This window comes from Opisthocomus hoazin, chromosome 3 (genome assembly GCF_030867145.1).
Source record: "Opisthocomus hoazin isolate bOpiHoa1 chromosome 3, bOpiHoa1.hap1, whole genome shotgun sequence".
NCBI lineage: Eukaryota > Metazoa > Chordata > Aves > Opisthocomiformes > Opisthocomidae > Opisthocomus > Opisthocomus hoazin.
The window spans coordinates 54,548,064-54,567,133 of NC_134416.1; the positions used below are offsets into that span (position 1 = coordinate 54,548,064).

Genomic DNA, 19,070 nt, shown 5'->3' on the forward strand with positions numbered 1-19,070 from the left:
TTTCCTTGCAAGCTGATGAAAAGACAGCATAAGTTCCTAGGTTCAGTTCTTATCCACTTAATCCGAAATCCACTTTTCTGTTTATATGCACCTACCTTTAAGTCCTTGATGTGTGTTTCCAGACGTCTCATCTGCTCCAGTGTGTGGGTACTTGCATGGACATTTTGCAGCTGAGACTTAATCAGCTGAAGCTCATCACCTATTGTGCTCAGATCCGTCAGCAATGTCATTACACAGCTATCGCAAGCTGGAGGGAGCATGAGCATAGGAAAACAATACATACTATTGATACTTGGTGCAAAGAACATTTCACTGCGTACGTTAATAAGTGAGATGGAATGGAAACACTTTGATGCTCATCACCTGGTACTGCCTGAAGAACAAAGGCAACAGCAAAGCCCACAGTATTAAGGAGAGTGACCAAAGCCAGAAATAAGGAGGAGGCTCCATTTACATCTGGCTGGCTGACCACCTCTTCTATCATTTTTGCTTTTGAAAGATTAATTACAGGACACCTCCAGTCCTTTTTAAACTCTGCCACCCTTAAAGGAGTCATCAGTATGCATCCAAAGTCAGCAGAAGGCAATCTAAGTGCAGTTCCATTTTACTACTTACGGTCACAATCTTCATTGGGATCCACATCTTTTGGTTCATTATTGAAACATTCTGAAATCACAAGACTGTAATCAGTAACCCAAGTCGTCTTATGGAAATACTACTATTGCATTTTTGCCCTCACTTTTCACGGTTGGCAGCCATTAAAGCACAGTGCTACCCTTTCATAAATCCATACCCACTGTGAACGAGCTGAAATGCCCAGAAGGCTTGAGCATGCCGAAACATGCAGCTCCCACTGACGCCTTGCTGAGATCAACACCTCTTTCATCCCTCAAAGGAAACTGACTGTAGCGCCTCAATATATGCTACTTGGGTAGCAGCAGGAGGCTCTCTCACATCAAGTGTGCTGAATGTATTGCTAGAATCTGCCTGGAATAACACCACCGGGACTGGAGCCAAGACTGTATCGTTAAAGCATTCTACCCAGGACATAGGTTCAAACCCCTTTATCCACTTTAGCATCCACGTTCAAAGCACAGATCCTGATTTCCCAAAGGACGTCTCACCCACAAGGAACTAAGAAATGTCTATGGCCTTCCTTCATACCTGTCACACCTTGCAAGATTAAGGGATTAATCAAGCTTGAGAGAAATCCACAGTGTATGCACAGGAGGCGGCACTGTATGCGATCCAAGGCACGGAGCCTGAACCACACATACAGGTGGTAAATAACAAACATTGCCCTCAGACTTTCTAACAAGCTAGCACGAGTGACTGCCTATCCAGTGTGCTGTTTTGTTTTCTTTGTTTGACAAACCCTGTCATAAGAAGCTCAACATTCTCCAGGTGCATGTGGGATTGTAACATCCTGGGATCCTAACTTCTAGGAGGCAGGAGAGGAACTGGCTCCTAAAAATGCCATTGTATAGGACAGGAATCTCCCCATCTTGATGCTGAAGTCCCTTTTACAGGCTTGGTCCTACTGACAAACTCTTATCTCCTCTTGAAAATTATAAGGGCTGCGCATGTCTTTTACTGTGAAGGAAAAGGACACACTCAGGGTATAGGCTGCTGCCATCAAGAGTCAACAACGGCTTGCAACTGTGAGAGGTCACAGTGATAAAATTGGGCCTGAACTTTAACAGCAGCATGAAACAGCCTGGAACAAACTGCCTAGCTGTGCCATTTCTCTTGGCACTCACACATTAAGCCGTCAGGAAGTAAAATGGGATTAGTAGTGAGCGCTGCTGCCAGAAGGAGGCAAGTCACAAAGAATGTATTTGTAAAAGAACGAAGGAAATTATTCCGAAATTCAAATACCCGTGCAGTTCTGCTGTTGTGTAATTCAGCTAACACCAGACACATTTCAGCTGTCGCTATGAAGTACCAATTAAATAAAACTATTATTACAGCTTGTGCCCAAACAACATCAGCCAAGAAATGGTGAAATGAAAAAGCCTGGCCAAGTGCCGAACATCACGCACAAGCAACCTGCTAGAACATGCTGTGCTGATGATCACAGAGGCTTGTACTCCTAATGTGGAGAAAGAGACGGCTGATCAGAATATATAGCTGGAGACAAACTGAAAACAAACTGGCTTGTTAAATTTTGCCCTACAGATTAGTTTGTCCTAGCAAACTCTTGCTTCAAAAAGAACGGAATGACAAAACATCAAACACTGCTTGGATCTGTTCCACACAAGGTATAAATATAATAAAGATGTATTACTTCAATGCTGAAATATTAAATGAGAACTAGCTATTGAAAAATTGCACCAGCTGCCAACAGCAGTTCACATCACTTGCTGGTTTTCTAATTTCTGTGCCCAAGGAAAGATAAGGCGATCCTTGGCAGTCATTTGGATGCAGTATGAAAAGCAGTGCAGAGAAATTAAGAGCATGGAAATATTAGGAGTGATTAGTTTGACACTTCACTAACATCTGAGGAAGAAAAGCAGCCTACAGGGAAAGAAGAGTGTAATATTACTGGAGAATGAAAATATGGGAGAATCAAGGCCCTTTTCAGGAGCAGTGGCCTATGTGTTTCTGAATAGAAATCAGTATCCCAAGGGAACTGAAGTATGTAGCCTCAGGCCCTTTACTTCAGAATTATAACAGATAAAGCAAACATATGTCATTGGCATAATATTCTTATGAGAGCTTACTAGTAGTGCAGTACATGTGCGACTGATACCAGCAAAATCACGGATGACTTCGATGGCAGAATGGCGTATAGCAGGATTTATAAAACAGCCTCCTGAGTCAGGTCCTAACTTCCACTGTAAACACCATTGGTTTGGATACCTAAGATGGCAGTGCCTGATGCAGACTCTGAAGGTGTCACTGGTCTGTCCCTAATACATTTCAAAAAGGCATATTGAGACTGCTCGGTTTCATAAGCCCGTAACACTGACCAGCAAGATATGACTTAACTATGTCAGAAGAGGAACCATAATGCATTCAAAAACATACCCATGAAACAGCAAAACAAAATAAAATTTATAATATTTATGAAGGGAAATAGATAACAAAATGGCTTACAAGGGTGAACTTGATTACTTGGCACAGCCCTTATATTCCCATAGTGTTATGTTTCAGGAAACCTTACTTTTTGTTAAAAGTGATCTGCATTTCCCGTAAGTCTACATCTTCTCTTCACTTCAGCTGATCTAAGTATCTTCTTTCCCTGCTTCCCAGAGAGAAAACAATGCTCCCTTCCACATTCATCGGCCTCCACATACCTCCAGTCAAGCGGTCACAGCTAGCCAGCTGTCCATTACTATTACAATTACACTTCTGACAGTAACCTCCATATTTTTGTGGATTTCCAAAATATCCTGGAGCACAGCTGCATAAAGAGATACAAATATTTTTTATTAAATATTTGAAGCTACTTCTGTGAAATACACTTTCCCTTGACAAAAAAACCCCAGTTATTCTCCTGAAGAAACTTTCAAGAACTTTTGATTTCCTGTCTTGACTTAGACAAAAAGAGTGTATTTTTGGTTTACAGTATCTCTGCACTATGCTAAAAATATCTTCCCAAGTACTGCAGAAATTTTTCCTAAAAATAAAAGAACTCCCACAATACTCGTATAGGAATAGTTCACTTCATCTGAAAAAATACAGTGCACACAGATACATACAGGCATAGAGAATTTGACAAGGCTTAACCCAGCAAACCACACCATTCTGGTCTGTGATCTCACCAGAAAACACATATTAAGGAGGATCATACTGCAAGCACACGTTGAGATTTCAAACAGCAATGGCACTGAATGACATTATCACCCTCCTGCTGGGTGGTACCTCCTCTTGCCATGTGCCAGCAAAGCAGTCTGTGTGAGTGATCCCTAAATATTTTATAGGTAAAATATATTGTCCAGACTAATATTCCTACAAGTCATGATGTTGTAAGATCTATAATGGTGGTAATGTGTGAGTCAAGGGCCATGATCAACAGCCAAGGTACAGCTAGATCTGGAAGAGAAAATCTGTCTATAACCTGCAGCTTAGATGTCAAAGCTAACAGTCCTGAAGCACAAGACATTATGCTGGCACAACTGGAGTTACTGTCTTCAGGCAAGACATAATGATTTATTGGCCTCAAGTTTCCAAACCAGACAACACCACTCTATTATGCTTAAATTCTCCCTGGATCTGAAACTCAGGGAAATTGCTTCCTCCGCCTGCCTGAAACTGCCATGCTCTACCTCTTGTGCTTTGCCAAACTCCTGCAGTGTTCTAGCAACAGAGATGGCTTCAGCGTTGTGTTTGTACGCTCCACTTGTGGAGCACATCAGAATGATTTGGGATGAAGGGTATGGTGTTAAACATTACGTGGTTTCTGTTGGAGAACTATGAACACTGAAGCACCATCACGTACATTGGAGCAAACAGGAAAATGTTTTTAACTTGAAAAGGGACGAAGTCATTATTATCAGAAAGTGCAGAATATGGCAAGGCACAGGGCACTTAGGCAAAGAGGCTGACACTTCTCTTTTTGGTAAAAACTGTGTAGTCACTAAATAGTCTGTGGAGAATTATTTACATTTCTTCAGGGAGTGTTGGGTTTACATCTTGAATTACACTATAGCACCACACTATCACAGCTGTTCATATAAATAAATACTCCTTAAGCATGTGCACACTATGCATATGTGTACGTCCGTATATTACCCGATACAGACATAATTCCTTTTATGGTGTCTCTCAAAAACCTTGGTCTTGAGAAACAAGTCACTTACCGTTCACAGCGAACTCCGGTATAGCCTTCTTTGCAGAGACACTGAATTTCTTCACCATTTGCCATACAGCCAGTTGCAAATCTTTGAGACGAAGCGAAAACATTATTGTGAGCACATCATCAAAAAGGTTTTACACTCTAAAGGCTAAGCTCATTTACATGACTTTCAGATTAAATAGGTTTTATACATCAAATTACTTCTCAGCTAATTTAATTGCCTCTAGATAAACTGCTGTGACTAATTCTTTGAAGTTTGACACTTTCCCTCTAAATTCTTTCCTTAGACTAAAAAAATATCATTTCCTGACACTCTGGACTGAGTATAATAGTTCACCAACCAAAGGAATGCCTAAAATAAACCTTAATAGTGATGTTGTAAAATAAAAAAAGGACGGGTAGCTATTTTATCTTACTAGGCAAGAATCAATAGCCTATGCTAGACAACATTTCCTCCTGTTTGCATAGCAGGTTTTTTACTTTTTATGGACGGAAACATTACAGGATATTTTTATGTAGCTAATATTGTTTAGGGGTTTTTTTTAACCAAAGCAGAATAGAGTTGTGGACCATTCTGGGGAGCTCTAGAGTATATCTGGTTGACACAATGAACATTTTTGTCTGCTCTTTCTAGCAGACTCGTTTAGACTCAAATTTCTCTGGGAGAAAAAACATTTTTTGGCTGATGTTTAGAAAGAAGGCAGGAGGTGAAGCAGGGATAGGCCATGTTTGCTATTTCCATTTTTTAATCTATGAACAGTTGCATAAAGCAAGTCTGTGTATCAAAGACAGATGTCTGCACTAAGAATTACATATAATTCGACTAGATGGAAAACTGTCAACGCCGACAATGCCAAAAGGAGTGAATTTCCTATGTCAGGAATGGTATTTACCACCCTAATGTGCAGCTATGAAACTGCACGGGTTTATGGTCTCCCTAGGTGTTGCAGCACTCTTAAAGCAAAAGATGACTCAAAATATGTTCAGTCAGCCTCAGGCAAGCACCTGCAGAAGAGGCCAATGCTGTCAAAAACAGATGTATCAGAGAGTTCTCTGACAAATGAAAAACCTATCTATTGTCCGATAGTGTAAATCTCTTACTTCAGGCTACCTGGTGTTTGCTAATGCACCTGGTAGACACTACTTGGTGCCTTCAGCAATTCATAGCTCAGGTTTCTTTAAAAATATTTCGTTTTATTTAACACATTTCATGTTTCAGAACTGACCAATGATGACAAACAGTGTGGCTAAACACACCATGCATTTAAAATGCCATTTACTGCCCAATTTTAAAAGCCTGGCGGCCTTATTAAACTCAAGAAAATTTAATTTTTTCAAACGGAGCTTCCACCTGAAAAGCAACCATACTCTTTCAGAAATCTAGATATGTGCTTAACAGCTTTAATGTTTTTACATTATTTTTGCATCTTCCTAAATTTTCTGAATTCCTATAAAAGGTTTGTTCCATCACTGTCACTTATCTCCTAGCCAGAGTAACGGTGTTAAACATGAGACTAAATACAATTTACATCTTGCATTTCAGTAAACAAGAAAGATTCTGGATATACCCAGTTAGGGAAAAGACTTCCATCCTATGTTTCTCACTACTACGCAGTTACTGGTGGTTTTGTACACAAGCCCATTACAACTGCTTGGGGGTCCCCCAGGTGATAAGCAGCGTGCAGTTGTGGTTCAGGAACTGAGTGAAAATTGAAATACTCTAATAATTAAAAAGGCACAGCTGTGAGACAGACCACCAAGTTACTGCTGGTCTGAAGTGCCTCAAATGGGGCAATATGAGAATACAGACAAAGATCATTATCTTCCTACGGTAGCAGGGTTTGGGGTTTTTTTTCTTTTTTTTCTTTTTCCCCTCCCTTGCTTCAGCTCTTACAACCTTTCGCTGTACCTGTTTGTATACGGGCAAGGACACACCCGGCAGGAACCTTGAGTGGCATCTCCAAAATAACCATCTTTACAGCGCTCACATTTCTCCCCAGCAGTGTTATACTGACAGTTCTTCAAAAGGAAACAAGCAAGACAGTTAACAGTGCTTTACCACTCAGTATGGCTTTACTACTATTTAAAAAAATATAGTTACTCAGAAGATATGTTCTTTCCCTTCCACATAATCAAGCGTTTATTGCCAAACTGCCTTCACAACCAGGATAGACTGGTTCCCGTCATTCTCTAATTGTAGAAAGCACAATTTGCTTACCATTGTGGAAATGCAACAGATAAATACGCAGCATTAAACACATTTTCAAAGAAATTAAAATCAGATGCATAGTTTGTTAAGGGACATTCTATTAATGCACTCTCCATCCATGCCTTGATATTTCAATTAAAAATCACTATGTTTAAATGGAATTTTTAATTTTGCATCTTAATACTAATTAGAAGGCAGATATAATTTAAAAGCATGCGATTAATTGAGCCCAAGTACATTCTTTAAAAAATCCCATTAAATTAATCTAAAAAGTATTTCTCTTTGTAGATTCAGATTAGAATTGAATTTCATGTACTTTCTCCAGTGTATGTCTTATTTGTATTTATCTGGGGTAACTGGAATAAATAATGAAAAGCAAAGGCCGGGAAAACAATTTCAACTGATACAACAGAGCCACTTTTTCCACGATAAAATTGTTGGGAATTCTATCTTATTTTAGGAACATTCTTATTTCTGGTGCTAATTGTCACACGCATTTATACATTACAGGGAGAGAATGAGCAAGCTGCTTTTGCACTGCCTAAAGTGATGTTAATTTAAAAAAGAAGTTGTTAAAATACATTTTTGAGCAGCCATAAAAATTCCATGTGACCAACACTCAAGAGGCATTCATACTCCCAAGCTCTACAACTGTTTTCTTAGCGTGCAACAGACAGATCCAACGTCCCACAGAGCCAAGGGCTGACTAACAAAGTGAAAGATGGAAACAGAAAGTGAGAAATTGGCTGGAAGCAGTCATGGAGCAAATTACACTTCCACTTCAGGGACCTCGATGGCTTAGGGCTACGGTTGAAGGCCCTACCACCATGACTTGCGGCAGAGGAGAATTTTTCCCTACAAATGAGAAACAGCTCTGTCTCTCCCATCTCTTACACTCCATTCTCCTCCACATTTCTTCACACCCAGATTCCCTCCACCACATCAACAGCCTTTCCCTCAGCCTCTGCACATAGTAACCCCTAATTTGTTTTCATTTTGGTTAAAGAACTAAACTTGTGGCTCACTTGTGAAAGGTTCTGGTAAAGAACAGAAAAAGCTCTAGTTCACATATGGGCCATTTAACTAGGGGAAGCGAAAGTAGTATGAAAACACTGTGTATGTAAAAGGAACCCTTTCAAAATGCAGCCTCTACAAAAGCTGGTGCACACATTCCTGCAAAAAGCTCACAGAAAATTCAGACTGTTTCTGAATAATTACTGTCAATTTTTATAATCCTGAAGAATAAATTAAACTGCAAAAAGAGTAAAAGAGATGTATTTAAAGATATTTGTGTTGGTTTCACCTTAGAGCAACCTCCTCCCCCAAGTTTATCTCCTGGCTTTTTGTTTTGCTCAGTCTGTCTATAGAAACTGAAGCAAATCCCTAACTCCGAAAAAAGTTTAAGATATTTCTACAAGCCACTCTGAATGTGCCATGCTGTTCCTCTAGCTACTTGGCATATAAGGACTGGAGAACACAACCCAGTGCTCCTACGGTACAGCGGAATAGAAGCCAGAGCAGCAACTCCCTCTGGATTCACAGCATCTCCAAACCATCAAGTGTTGCAAACTCTGAAAGCAAACCCCTCAGCTGACTCCTTATGCACCCATATGGCACAAAGCAGCTGGAGCAGAGTGTGTCAGTAACACTTATGTACATGGGGCTACGTGACATGAAACTACATGTCCTGGGTTGAGCAGGTCTCAGCACCATGCTGCTGCTGAGGGAACGTGCCTTTCTAGGAGGAAGGGCAGGGACCACAAGGACTCCAAGCCTGATCAAAGGCAGAAAGATGGCTTTTCCCTACACATTAGAACCAGTTCTTCCGTCTCCTCCAGCTCTTCATGCACCCCGTTCTCCTTGGCTTTCAGCAGTGCAGCGCTGCACCCCTCTCCCTCCCGCAGCCCACAGCAGGACAGCTGCCACCTGAGCCGGTGAGGATTGCACTGCTGCCGTGGAGGGAAGGCTCGGCCTGGGCTTAGCCTCACAAAGCCGCCTCTGGAGTCGAACACTGGAGAGACGCTGATGTGTGAAGGTACTGGGACCCAGCGCTCCAGGTGAGCAGGCAGGAGGCCAACAGATATGAAACGTGACAACCCCACACCGAGAAGCCCGCTTGTCTTCTCTGCACCCCATCAGGTCTTTGTCCCATGGCTCCTCTACAGAGAGACAAACTAGCTCCTCATTAGGTGGAGGCTCACGATGGAAGTACAGGTCCCCTGGGCTTTCATTTTTCACTGCGATATTCTGGATCACTTTGCTTGCCCTAAATTTTGTCCCAGGGCCGAGCAACGATTTAGCTCTATCTATCTGAAAGTTAATCCAGCTGTGAGAAGGAGAGGATAAAGAGAAACCTAAATCACATACTTCATGAGGTGAAGTGAAATTTGTGGGTTTTTTTTTTTCCTTTATAATTTTCATCTGCAGTAAAACTTCCTCACCTTCATAGCTCTGCTGCAGCACTTTCCTGTCACGGCCTGCCCTGCCTCTCCAGAGCAGCAGCCTGTAAGTCATCCCCCAGAATGTGCCGAATTGGTTTATAGTTTCCATTAAAGCGAGAGGGCTGGATGAGACGAAGTCGGGGGGAATGACATAACGCACAGGAATGCACCGCAGGCAGAACGGATGCAGCACGAACAAGGAAGAAATAACAGAGAAGACAGACCATGAAAGATGTTGGCAAGGTTCTTGTTTACACAGTAAAGAAAAATTAGTGAAAAGTTTTTAAGCGGGAAATTTTCAGAACAAACTGTTCAAAGAAGCGTCACAGATAGAAGCTGGAGAACCACAGTTGGCCAAATGTCACACTTGCATCGCTACATCTACTCCTGTGAGGCTGCTTCAGTTTCATACGGTGTGCCAGGGAGCAAAATCTGCCCCACTATATCTTCTGAAACAGCTGAAATGTTCTAATTAATCCAACTTCTATCCCCTTTATCTCATCTTAATTTTTTGAGCATTTTTTAATCCATCTAGCTGCAAATTAAGATTAGTGGAGATTTACTGATGATGATTAAACAAGAGATTCCGCAAAGGCTATGCTGTGCGTGAATGTGCTATTTGTCAGCATTGTCAAACCTTTATACAGATATGTGTGGACTGCATATGCCAGGATAAGACCCATATTTCTTGGAAATAACTGCAAACACTTACATAAATACTAATTTGGTGACTTTTTGTACCATGAGTTAACAAAAATTATAGGGGAAAGTAGAAAACAAAAACAAGGACACAAATTATTCTAATCACCCACAGTTACATTGAACATACCTGTAAGCGTATGCAGCTTATGCCCATTTACAGTACAAGATATAGAGAATGAGGCAGGCAAGGATTATTTTTAGTTGCTTGGAATTTAGCAATATGGTATAGTCCATACTGCAGTAAGGTAAATGTTTTTTTCTGCTTTTTCTCAAATTCATTTCCTGAATGTTAGGTATTTACTTACAATACATTTTCCAGTACCATCTTGACACCTATTTGAATTTCCATTGCAGTTGCAGGGGACACAGCGTCCAGCAAATAATCCTTTATTCTCACGATAAAATGCAAGGCCACAATCCTAGATAGTAAGCAGGGAGAGAAAAAATAGTAAGTGTTGGTGGAAGGAAAGTTTTACTGGTTATTGGAAGGGTATTTTAAAACTGTTTGCCATTTAGTGGTGGTGGTGTACATTTCCTGGCAAGCTCTTCTAAGCACATATTATTGTTTAAATAATAAGTATTCTACTGCAACGAATGGCACTGAAGAATGGAGCTAAAGAAGTTTCAGTCTAAGCATTGGAACCCTGTGCTCTACACTTTGTGGTAGTAGGGATTTCACAACTTTGCAATTTCTGAGCAAAACACATTTCCTGTGGCTATGTACAACAGTGTAGAATACGACTTTAAAACCACAGAAAAAGATTTGAATATAGATTCATACTGCAGTCTTCTCAGATAAGAACATATGAAAATCTCACATATTGGTTAGCGGTTATATGACATCTTGATATTAATTTAACTACGGTGTAATTCCTTGGAAATACTTCTAATGAGGTATCTTTTACATGAATTCACCATGACTTCCACATGTCCAGTCTACCTGGAGCTATATGAAGCCACACTTAAGACAGAGCAAGATGATCTTACAAAACACAAGGCAGTCTAATATCTAAGTACAGGCTTGTCCCAGAGACCTGGGAAGCACGAGAAGAATGTTCAGCTATTGAGGGCACAGGAGCAGAAGCACAGCCTGTCAGATTGAAGCCAGGTTTAAGCAGGGAACTGAACCAGAGGAAGATTATGAATGAAGCAAGAGGCATCAAGTTTGTTAGCCTACACCAGGAAGGCAGTAACTAATACATTAAAACCAGGTTCTTGCTGGGCATGGGAAGGGAAAGCACAACGGTAAGGAAAGTAGAAGGAATCCTTCCTGGGCATGGAGCCCTCCCGTACACAGACCAATTCAAATATTCATGCCCACATTCTCTGCTCAGCACCCTCCTGGCACACCAACCACACCAAAAATGATCAGACATAAGTCTATCCCTTCTATTCCCGAGCTCCTTTTCACCAGTAACTAAGTTGGTGTGGTGCAAAGAAGGTCAGAGGCTGTATGGAAGAGGGGAGAAAGCTGTGGTCTCCACGAAGCCAAAACCTCCCAGGTTCCTGCATCAGGCAATGTGTTTCTGCACCATACCTGCACCTCGCCTCTACCTCTCAGTTAGAGGCTGGCCCCAAGAACATTCAGAAAACAAGTGACAGCTGAACTTTAAAGCCATAAATCTTTTCTCATAGTAATTGCACCACCAAGACCAATGGCACTAATCTGAAGGGCAAACAATTTTTGCAGGATGGTGTCTCAAACATCGTTCCAGTGGTTTGAGCTGTAAGTATTTATGCAGGGACAGGATTAATCAGTGAATTTATCAACCATATAACCACCAGAGAAAAAAAAAAAAAATCACCTCTCCCAAAGTAGCTCCCAAAAGGAATACTGAGGTATTGCTGTTTAAACAACAGCTGCTAGTAGCCCCTTTGCCTTCTTTACATATGGGATAAATGAAAAAAAAAAAAAAGTATGCAGAATACTAATCTCATCGACAGCTTTTAATACTGACTTCACTGTGATCCAGGACTGAATTTAGAACAGGCACTTCAGATTTTTCAGACACATTTTTAAAAGGGTGAATATGTTCCCTGACCAACAGGGAGCCAATATACACAGCTTCTGAAGAAACCAGGGACTGAAATACATTAAACAGCATGACTAAGTAAAATATAGGCTCTAATGCATATAAATTTTATTTACTGAAAGTCTCTTTTTGGAGAGCAAAATGAATCACTCATTTTAAAAATACATCCAAATGTATTTGGAAAAAAATCTATGCAGCTTTTTGTTTTTCTGTTTATGCTGCCTACAAAACAACACATTTGGAGTACGTGGGCACTTTGTTTTTGAAGCAGCATTCGTGATACTGAGAAATAGATTCCACACGAACATAAAGCTCTTGGCACCTTCAAGTGCTTAGAAGTTCAGGCTGTTTTCAAGTAAACAACAACTTAAAAGCCACTTCTCGCACACGCTTCTGTTAGCAAAGAACTTTGAGATAGAAGAAGATTAGCCTTCTTATTACTTTTCTATTAAGTAATGTGTAAGTTGTTACCGAATTAGCTTATTTCAAAACAAAGAGGAAGAAGGAAGGAAGGGAAGAAGTGAAAATGAACAGATTACCTGTCTTGGGTAAAAATCCTTTGGAACTTGTTGCTGCTGACTCCCCTCCTGAAGGTGAGCATAGGGTAGCCTCTGTTGCATATCTTGTGCTAAACAACGCCCCAGGGCTGCTAACGTGACAACCAGCCACCCCACATTCCTCGGCCTGGGCGCTTGGGCCATGATTTTACTTTAGCTCCGCTGCGAACATACGCTGCTATCCTTTAGGTGCTTGCCCGTTCTCTTATACCCTCCCTTCTGCTCCAGCTTCTGACTCAGATTAATGAGGCTCTGTGCTGTGATGGGCCCCACCTTTAAACTTTATACGTGAGTCAAGTCGTACAGCACACATTACCGTTCCCGAGGTTAACGAGTAACCCCGCAGTCCCTGCAGTTCAATATACGCCGAAGTCGGGGTGTGGCAGGCATCACCTCCTCCCCACCTAAGGCAGCCAGACAGAGCTAGGTGATCAGAGCACTAAATCACTGCCTGAGTAATGCTGCATAAACATACGGGGCTTACGAACTACCCAGGTGAGTGTCTTGACTGCTTCCTTTAGCTGTGTATTTCTACCAGGTTATATCCAAAAACCCAGCAGCTCAGTTTATAAAGGCAGTATGTTGAAAGCAATGGGACGGCAGTAGGAATTTCAGTCAGTGCTCACCAACTTGTGTGTGGCACAGAACACCAAATGTGTGTAAAAATACATTTCTAGAAATATTTCCAAAATGGTATTCGACATGATGAATAGACGCCCCCATGCAGTGGATGCACATGGGAGACATCAGCCAGCCATAAATGCTGTTTTGTTCAGTCTCTCTGCAGCTGCTCTGGTCTAGATATTGTTCTTTCTTCTCATTTCAAAAAAGTTTGCAAGGTTAGCACAGCAATTGCTGCTTTATGGCAACCCTCAACTATTTTCTGAGAATAATTCCTCACATTTTGTGCGCTTTATACACTGCTTATCTCTCCAGTACTTTATTCTGCTGCCTTGGGTGCTTACACATGGGAACAGTCAAGCTCTAAGCTAAGCGAAGTGACAACCAGAAGAATTACAGCTGCAGAACAGCATCAGGGACAGGATCTACAGCGGCGGCTAGGATTTCACCATTCTTCAGGTAACAGTATTGCTTTGCAATGTTTACATTGTCTTTCATAAAAACATCTCCAAATATTTTTTGCAAGTATGTTAACTTCCGCTTTCAAACATTTTCCTATAAAAACAGGAATGTATCCAGAATTATCTACATTCAGGTTACTTCCCCTGGATGCTGCTAAAATGAGGAACGCCAGGAATCTTCTCCACTGTGTAGGGTCTCATAGACTTTGATCAAGTCAATTCTGAATTTCCCTCCATTAAAGTATCGACTGAGATTATTCAGCCTCTCATAGGGCATCACAGAAGAATGCCTCATTATAGTGCCTTACACATGTAACGTAACATTCACAGCTCCACAAAAGCAATCACGAGTTGAATAACCCTTCAGTGCTTCTTAGACAGTGACGGTATTTGAGCCATTGAAAGTGCACACGCTTACAAGAAGCACGTTTAATTACTTTAATAACTGCCCTGTTCCTCTAACTAAAGCAGTATGTATAGCTGTAGGGAAGACAGAAGATAATGGTATGGTGTGGAGGCAAACGCTTCCTACCTGGCATGAGTCACCAGCGTACTCCGGAGGGCAGGAGCATGTCTCCACACCGTACGCAACGCTGCCGCTTCCTGCGCTGGCGGCTTCTTCCAGCCCAACCTCACCAAGGGTTAATCGCTGAGTCTCCGTGAAGTAGAGGCCTCTGATGTGTAAACCATCTAGTCTGGACAGGATTATCATCAGTTCTTCTCTGGATACAAGGTTATTGCTGCTGGCATGCCTGAAGTTTCCCTGCACATTAAGGGTACAAAATGAGCACAGCCCGGCTGCTTCTCAGAAAGAGTATCTGCAAAGAAGACAGGAGGACAGAAAAAGGCAGAAAAACTCCATGGAACAGACCCCAGTAGTGACATTTGGTGTGGGGGTGAAATAGAGGTCAGGAAAAGAAATATCACAAATGTAAACACAGGATAGGAGGGAAAATTAATAATGAGCATAAAAAGGGATGTACCCTTTACTTTGCAAGGTACATATGGCTCTGAGGCATTGAAAAGTGAAGAAGCACATAGGTTCTTCTTCAGTCAGTCAATTTTCTTTGAGATATCACCCACCAAACCATAAAAGGGTGGAGGAAAATGCTTTTATTTTTAAGAGTAAGCGAAGTCCTAGAAATCCAATCTTTGAGGGCTGCTTTCACATGCTTTCTTACTGCTAATAGGCACAGTATTACTGAAAATGGAATTTCGCTTGAAGAAAATAACTCAGTTTGACTTTCTGAGCACAAATTTAAGGTAAGAATAATCCCTTCTAAGTTCACCTGCCTGAATGCTGGACACCCATTCTAAACTAGGTAGCTAGACACCAAGGAAAACAGATAACTGTTCATTCCATCCCTGTTAAGTACAGTCTGGGGCTGCAATGAATCATCTTCCATTGATGACTGATTCAGTATTACTCCACCGGCCCTGGAGGGAGTGCTAAGGGCTAAATTGGACAAGACGCCAAACTCAGAGGTGCTAAAATTAGGCGGCATGAACCAGAACCTAGCTTCAATGTGGCAGTAAAGAGAGTAAAAAAACATTGCTTATATTTAAGGCCTACAGTATTTAGGTTTATATTCATCAACATTATCAAGTACTTGTTATTTCTGCACATATTAACTGCATATTTTTTATGTGCCACTAGGAAGAAAAGGGAAGGTCATTTCGTTTTCATTTCTTACCTCAACTAGCTGCACACGGCCATAATATTGACGGTCAGGCAGTGGGTTGTTGGGATCCATATAAACAACTTTCATTTGCTGGCCCTATATGAGAATGAGGATATATCATTGCCATTTCACTACTTTTTATAGCAAAGTGTTCAGACGCAATGAAATCTGGTGAAGCACATTAATCCTGTTCTTTAAGGGAGAAAACCTAAGTAATACTAGGAAAACTGTACTGCATTTTGTCAGCAAAGTGACATAGCAAGCACTGTTTTCTAGCGTTAGCAGGGTTTTCACTGCTTTTGCCTATTAACAACCTTGCTTTCAAATAAAACACCAAGAGAATTAAATTAATGCTGGCCAATTTTCATAGGAAAGTTATTACTTCTGAGTAAAAATGATTTTGCATTTTCAAACACTCTCCTTTGCATCCTGGTGCACAAACAACTTTGGATACTACTGTAGTACTTTATGAGGCATGTTTCCCAACAGAATCTTGAAATACTGAGTTAGTATTTCTGACAGCCTAAAAAAACAGAACCATCCCCTTAGGAATTTCAACAACCAGTAAAAGATTTCAATTTTGGCCCTAAAGTGGTTAAATTAAAAAACTGTTAACCTAAAATGCATTCTTACTTCAGTCCCTTGAAGCCTTATAATTATGCTTAATTTTATGCTGAAGAAAATTCTCACAGAAAACAAGAACAATTACACTTGGAACCCAGGGCATATTTTGCAGAGTTGAGGCCATATTTGTTGACAAGTGTTCAAGGCATTAATTAATTTTATTCCACACATGCATTTTACAGAGAAAATCCCGGTTTATCTTCTTACTTGGTCTCAAGTCAGTTATACTTAATAATGTTACTTTGGCAACAGAGATAGGTGTGTTGATGGCTTTGAGCCAAATGCAGTAAAATCACTTTTATAGAAACACAGCAAGTTGCTATAAAAGTTACACACACTATAGGAGCAAAATTTGCCATAGTTGTCAGGTAACATAAAAAATCATGGTATTGGTATTGCTTGAAAGAAAAAACAGTATTTCTAAACTTACTGTTAGTTGTATATCAGGTCTCTTATCCAGAAGAACCATGCCCTCACTAGGTAAGCCAAAAGATTTCACTTGGTAACTTAGGAAGCCACCATAAGAAGAAAGCTGTAACAAAATGCGCAAGACCAGAGATACTTTACTGCTCTACTGCTTAATATTAATACAACATTGTATCCAAGCTTAGCCCATCTTCCAGCTTGGTAAATAGTATATTTACTCTTTTTCTTTAGCAAAATATGAAAATATGTGTTTTTTGAAAGAAATTACGTTCTATTTTGCTTACTTTGTGTATCTGACATCACTTTCTGAGCAGTTACTGTTCTCTGGAAGGTCACCTATATCGGGGTTTCTTTTTTTTTCATATCTGGGATCGTGCCATCTGTGTCAGAGAAATCACACGTTCACATGAACGTTGTTCTTCCCTGACCCTACAGAACAGATTTGGCTCATCAAGGGCAGATGTCAGACTCACAATGGAAGTGGCAGTGAACCCCACGAACAGCCATGGATAAAAAGAAGAGGTCAGACTAAGCATGTTTAAAGGTGGCTTTCACAGGCCAGCATTCTCTAACCTTACTACAGCCATGAACATAATCAGGAAATCTTTGCTCCACCTTCTGCAGGACAGGGTATCTACTGATACCAGCTGGTATCAGCTCTGTTGTAAACAGACTGTTGCCGTAGGTTGAGCTGAAACCACACTTCTTTTGGCTCAACTACAGGGGAACGCAGGCGGCCTCAAACCCAACCGAATACATATGCTGCTGCCCCAAACAAAGACTTAGGCAAGTATGTTTGAATCATCTGACCAACAGCTTCCCTGGGCTGTGTACGAGTGACTCAGTTCAAAACATACTGAGAGGAAAGGAAGCTCCAGGCACTGCCTGGACAGTGTTTGGTCCAAGAAGAGCCTAGAAGGAAGGTTGGTGGGTACCAGGTGAAATCAGGTGTTTTGCCACAGATATACCACTTTGTTTTGCACCCCTTGCTGTTTACCTTTATGGCTTATTCCTGGTTTTGACACGGGACAAAGAACAGCTTTGTCAGGTTTTGGCATTCTGCATGTAAGCACCAGCCTTCACTCTACTCCTTCCCACGTACTTTGATGCAATTACAAACAAAACACCGACATCTCGGTACTAAATTTGTTCCTTGGATCATGGGGCCATAATTAATGCTATTATCTTTAGCCAACTACATTTTCAAAAGCATCATTTGGAGCATTGGTTATATTTTGCCAACACAATCAAAACAACCCTGTATAAATACTTTTTTTTTCAAAACCACAAGAACATTCAAATTAGAGTTAATTTCCTGTTCAACACACATTTGGGGACTGCACCATATGACAGGCTGTTATGTTACTGCTTTTTCCATTAATTTTTTCTAAAATGGAAAAATTGATGTTGTAAACTACCCTCTGTATTCTATATGTACAGTATTTATTTTCTAACACTGAGTGGTCAATTAAATGCAATATTAAAATTCACAAGAGCAGAAAATAGGCATGATGTCATCTGAATTTCTCAATGACTGTTAGTTTCTGCACTGCTATAGATTTTATATTTGATTCCCTTTTAACTTCATAGACAAAAGAGAGAGAGAGGAAAGGAAATATGCTGTCCTAAACACTAACGTTCCAGTGAAACTAGTTAAAAGGTTTAAGATAACAGCAAACAGTATTTATATTCTCATCATACTGAAAAATGTCTGGAGTGATCTTGTTCACATTTTCCAAAAGAGGTGCTAACACTGGAAGTAGACCAAAACCTGACATTTTCAGAATGCAACAACGTGGATTATTGATAAATTTATGAACTTGTAAAACTAGCATCAAGATAGCATTTGCGGGGGGACTTTCACTACTACAGTATAATCAGTGTTAAAATATACACTTACACACAGTGTACAGTAAAAGCAGGGCCAAAAATAGAACTATTTTATTTACAGTGTTGTCATTGTAAATAAAAGCAAGTCACAGCATACCTAGTTAGATACTGTAACATGCCACACAAAGCTGTTCTTAACAGCTGTGCTTAAAAAGGGTTATTGCCTGCTTTATATTTTGTTGTGGGAACAACAGGAGTCCTTTTGGTTTAGCATTGTAGTAGATAAAGTGTGCTTTATCAAGAAATTTCTTTAAAAATAATTTGTAGACATTACAACAAGAACCTCTATAACATTAACAAAAAGCACCCTAACTAGATGTGCTGTTCAGCTGAAAGACTTTTACCTCTGAGCGTAGGAGAGCAGGGTGAAAAGTACTGCTCCAGTCCTTAAGAGGGGGACTAAGAGGAACTTAAAAAATCGTGCCATCTTTACTGCTCTTGTGTCTATCCCATTTGTTATCACCTGTGTGACTGTAGGATTGCGTCTGAAAAGCCTGTGTGTCCTACAACCGGCTAGCAACTACCGACACTGTCAGAGTGGCAAACAGGGAGAACCTGGGGCTCTGGTCCTGCAAGGCACCACTAGCAAAGTCCCCCTGGTCAGTGTGTCCCCCAGGCTGAAA

At 40.7% G+C, this 19,070-nt stretch overlaps 1 protein-coding gene across 1 annotated transcript in view; it reads right to left on the reverse strand.

Moving 5' to 3' along the window:
* The window catches only part of LAMA3 (laminin subunit alpha 3), a 121,133-nt gene that overhangs the window by 26,753 nt on the left and 75,310 nt on the right, over positions 1-19,070 (reverse strand). Inside the window, exons 37-45 of the mRNA XM_075416313.1 lie at positions 16,562-16,663; positions 15,520-15,603; positions 14,358-14,588; positions 10,459-10,572; positions 6,711-6,820; positions 4,806-4,886; positions 3,300-3,406; positions 616-666; positions 96-247 (exon numbers count right to left, since the gene is read on the reverse strand). Of these exons, the coding sequence (XP_075272428.1) occupies positions 96-247; positions 616-666; positions 3,300-3,406; positions 4,806-4,886; positions 6,711-6,820; positions 10,459-10,572; positions 14,358-14,588; positions 15,520-15,603; positions 16,562-16,663 (1,032 nt within the window). The remainder of the gene's footprint in view (positions 1-95; positions 248-615; positions 667-3,299; positions 3,407-4,805; positions 4,887-6,710; positions 6,821-10,458; positions 10,573-14,357; positions 14,589-15,519; positions 15,604-16,561; positions 16,664-19,070) is intronic.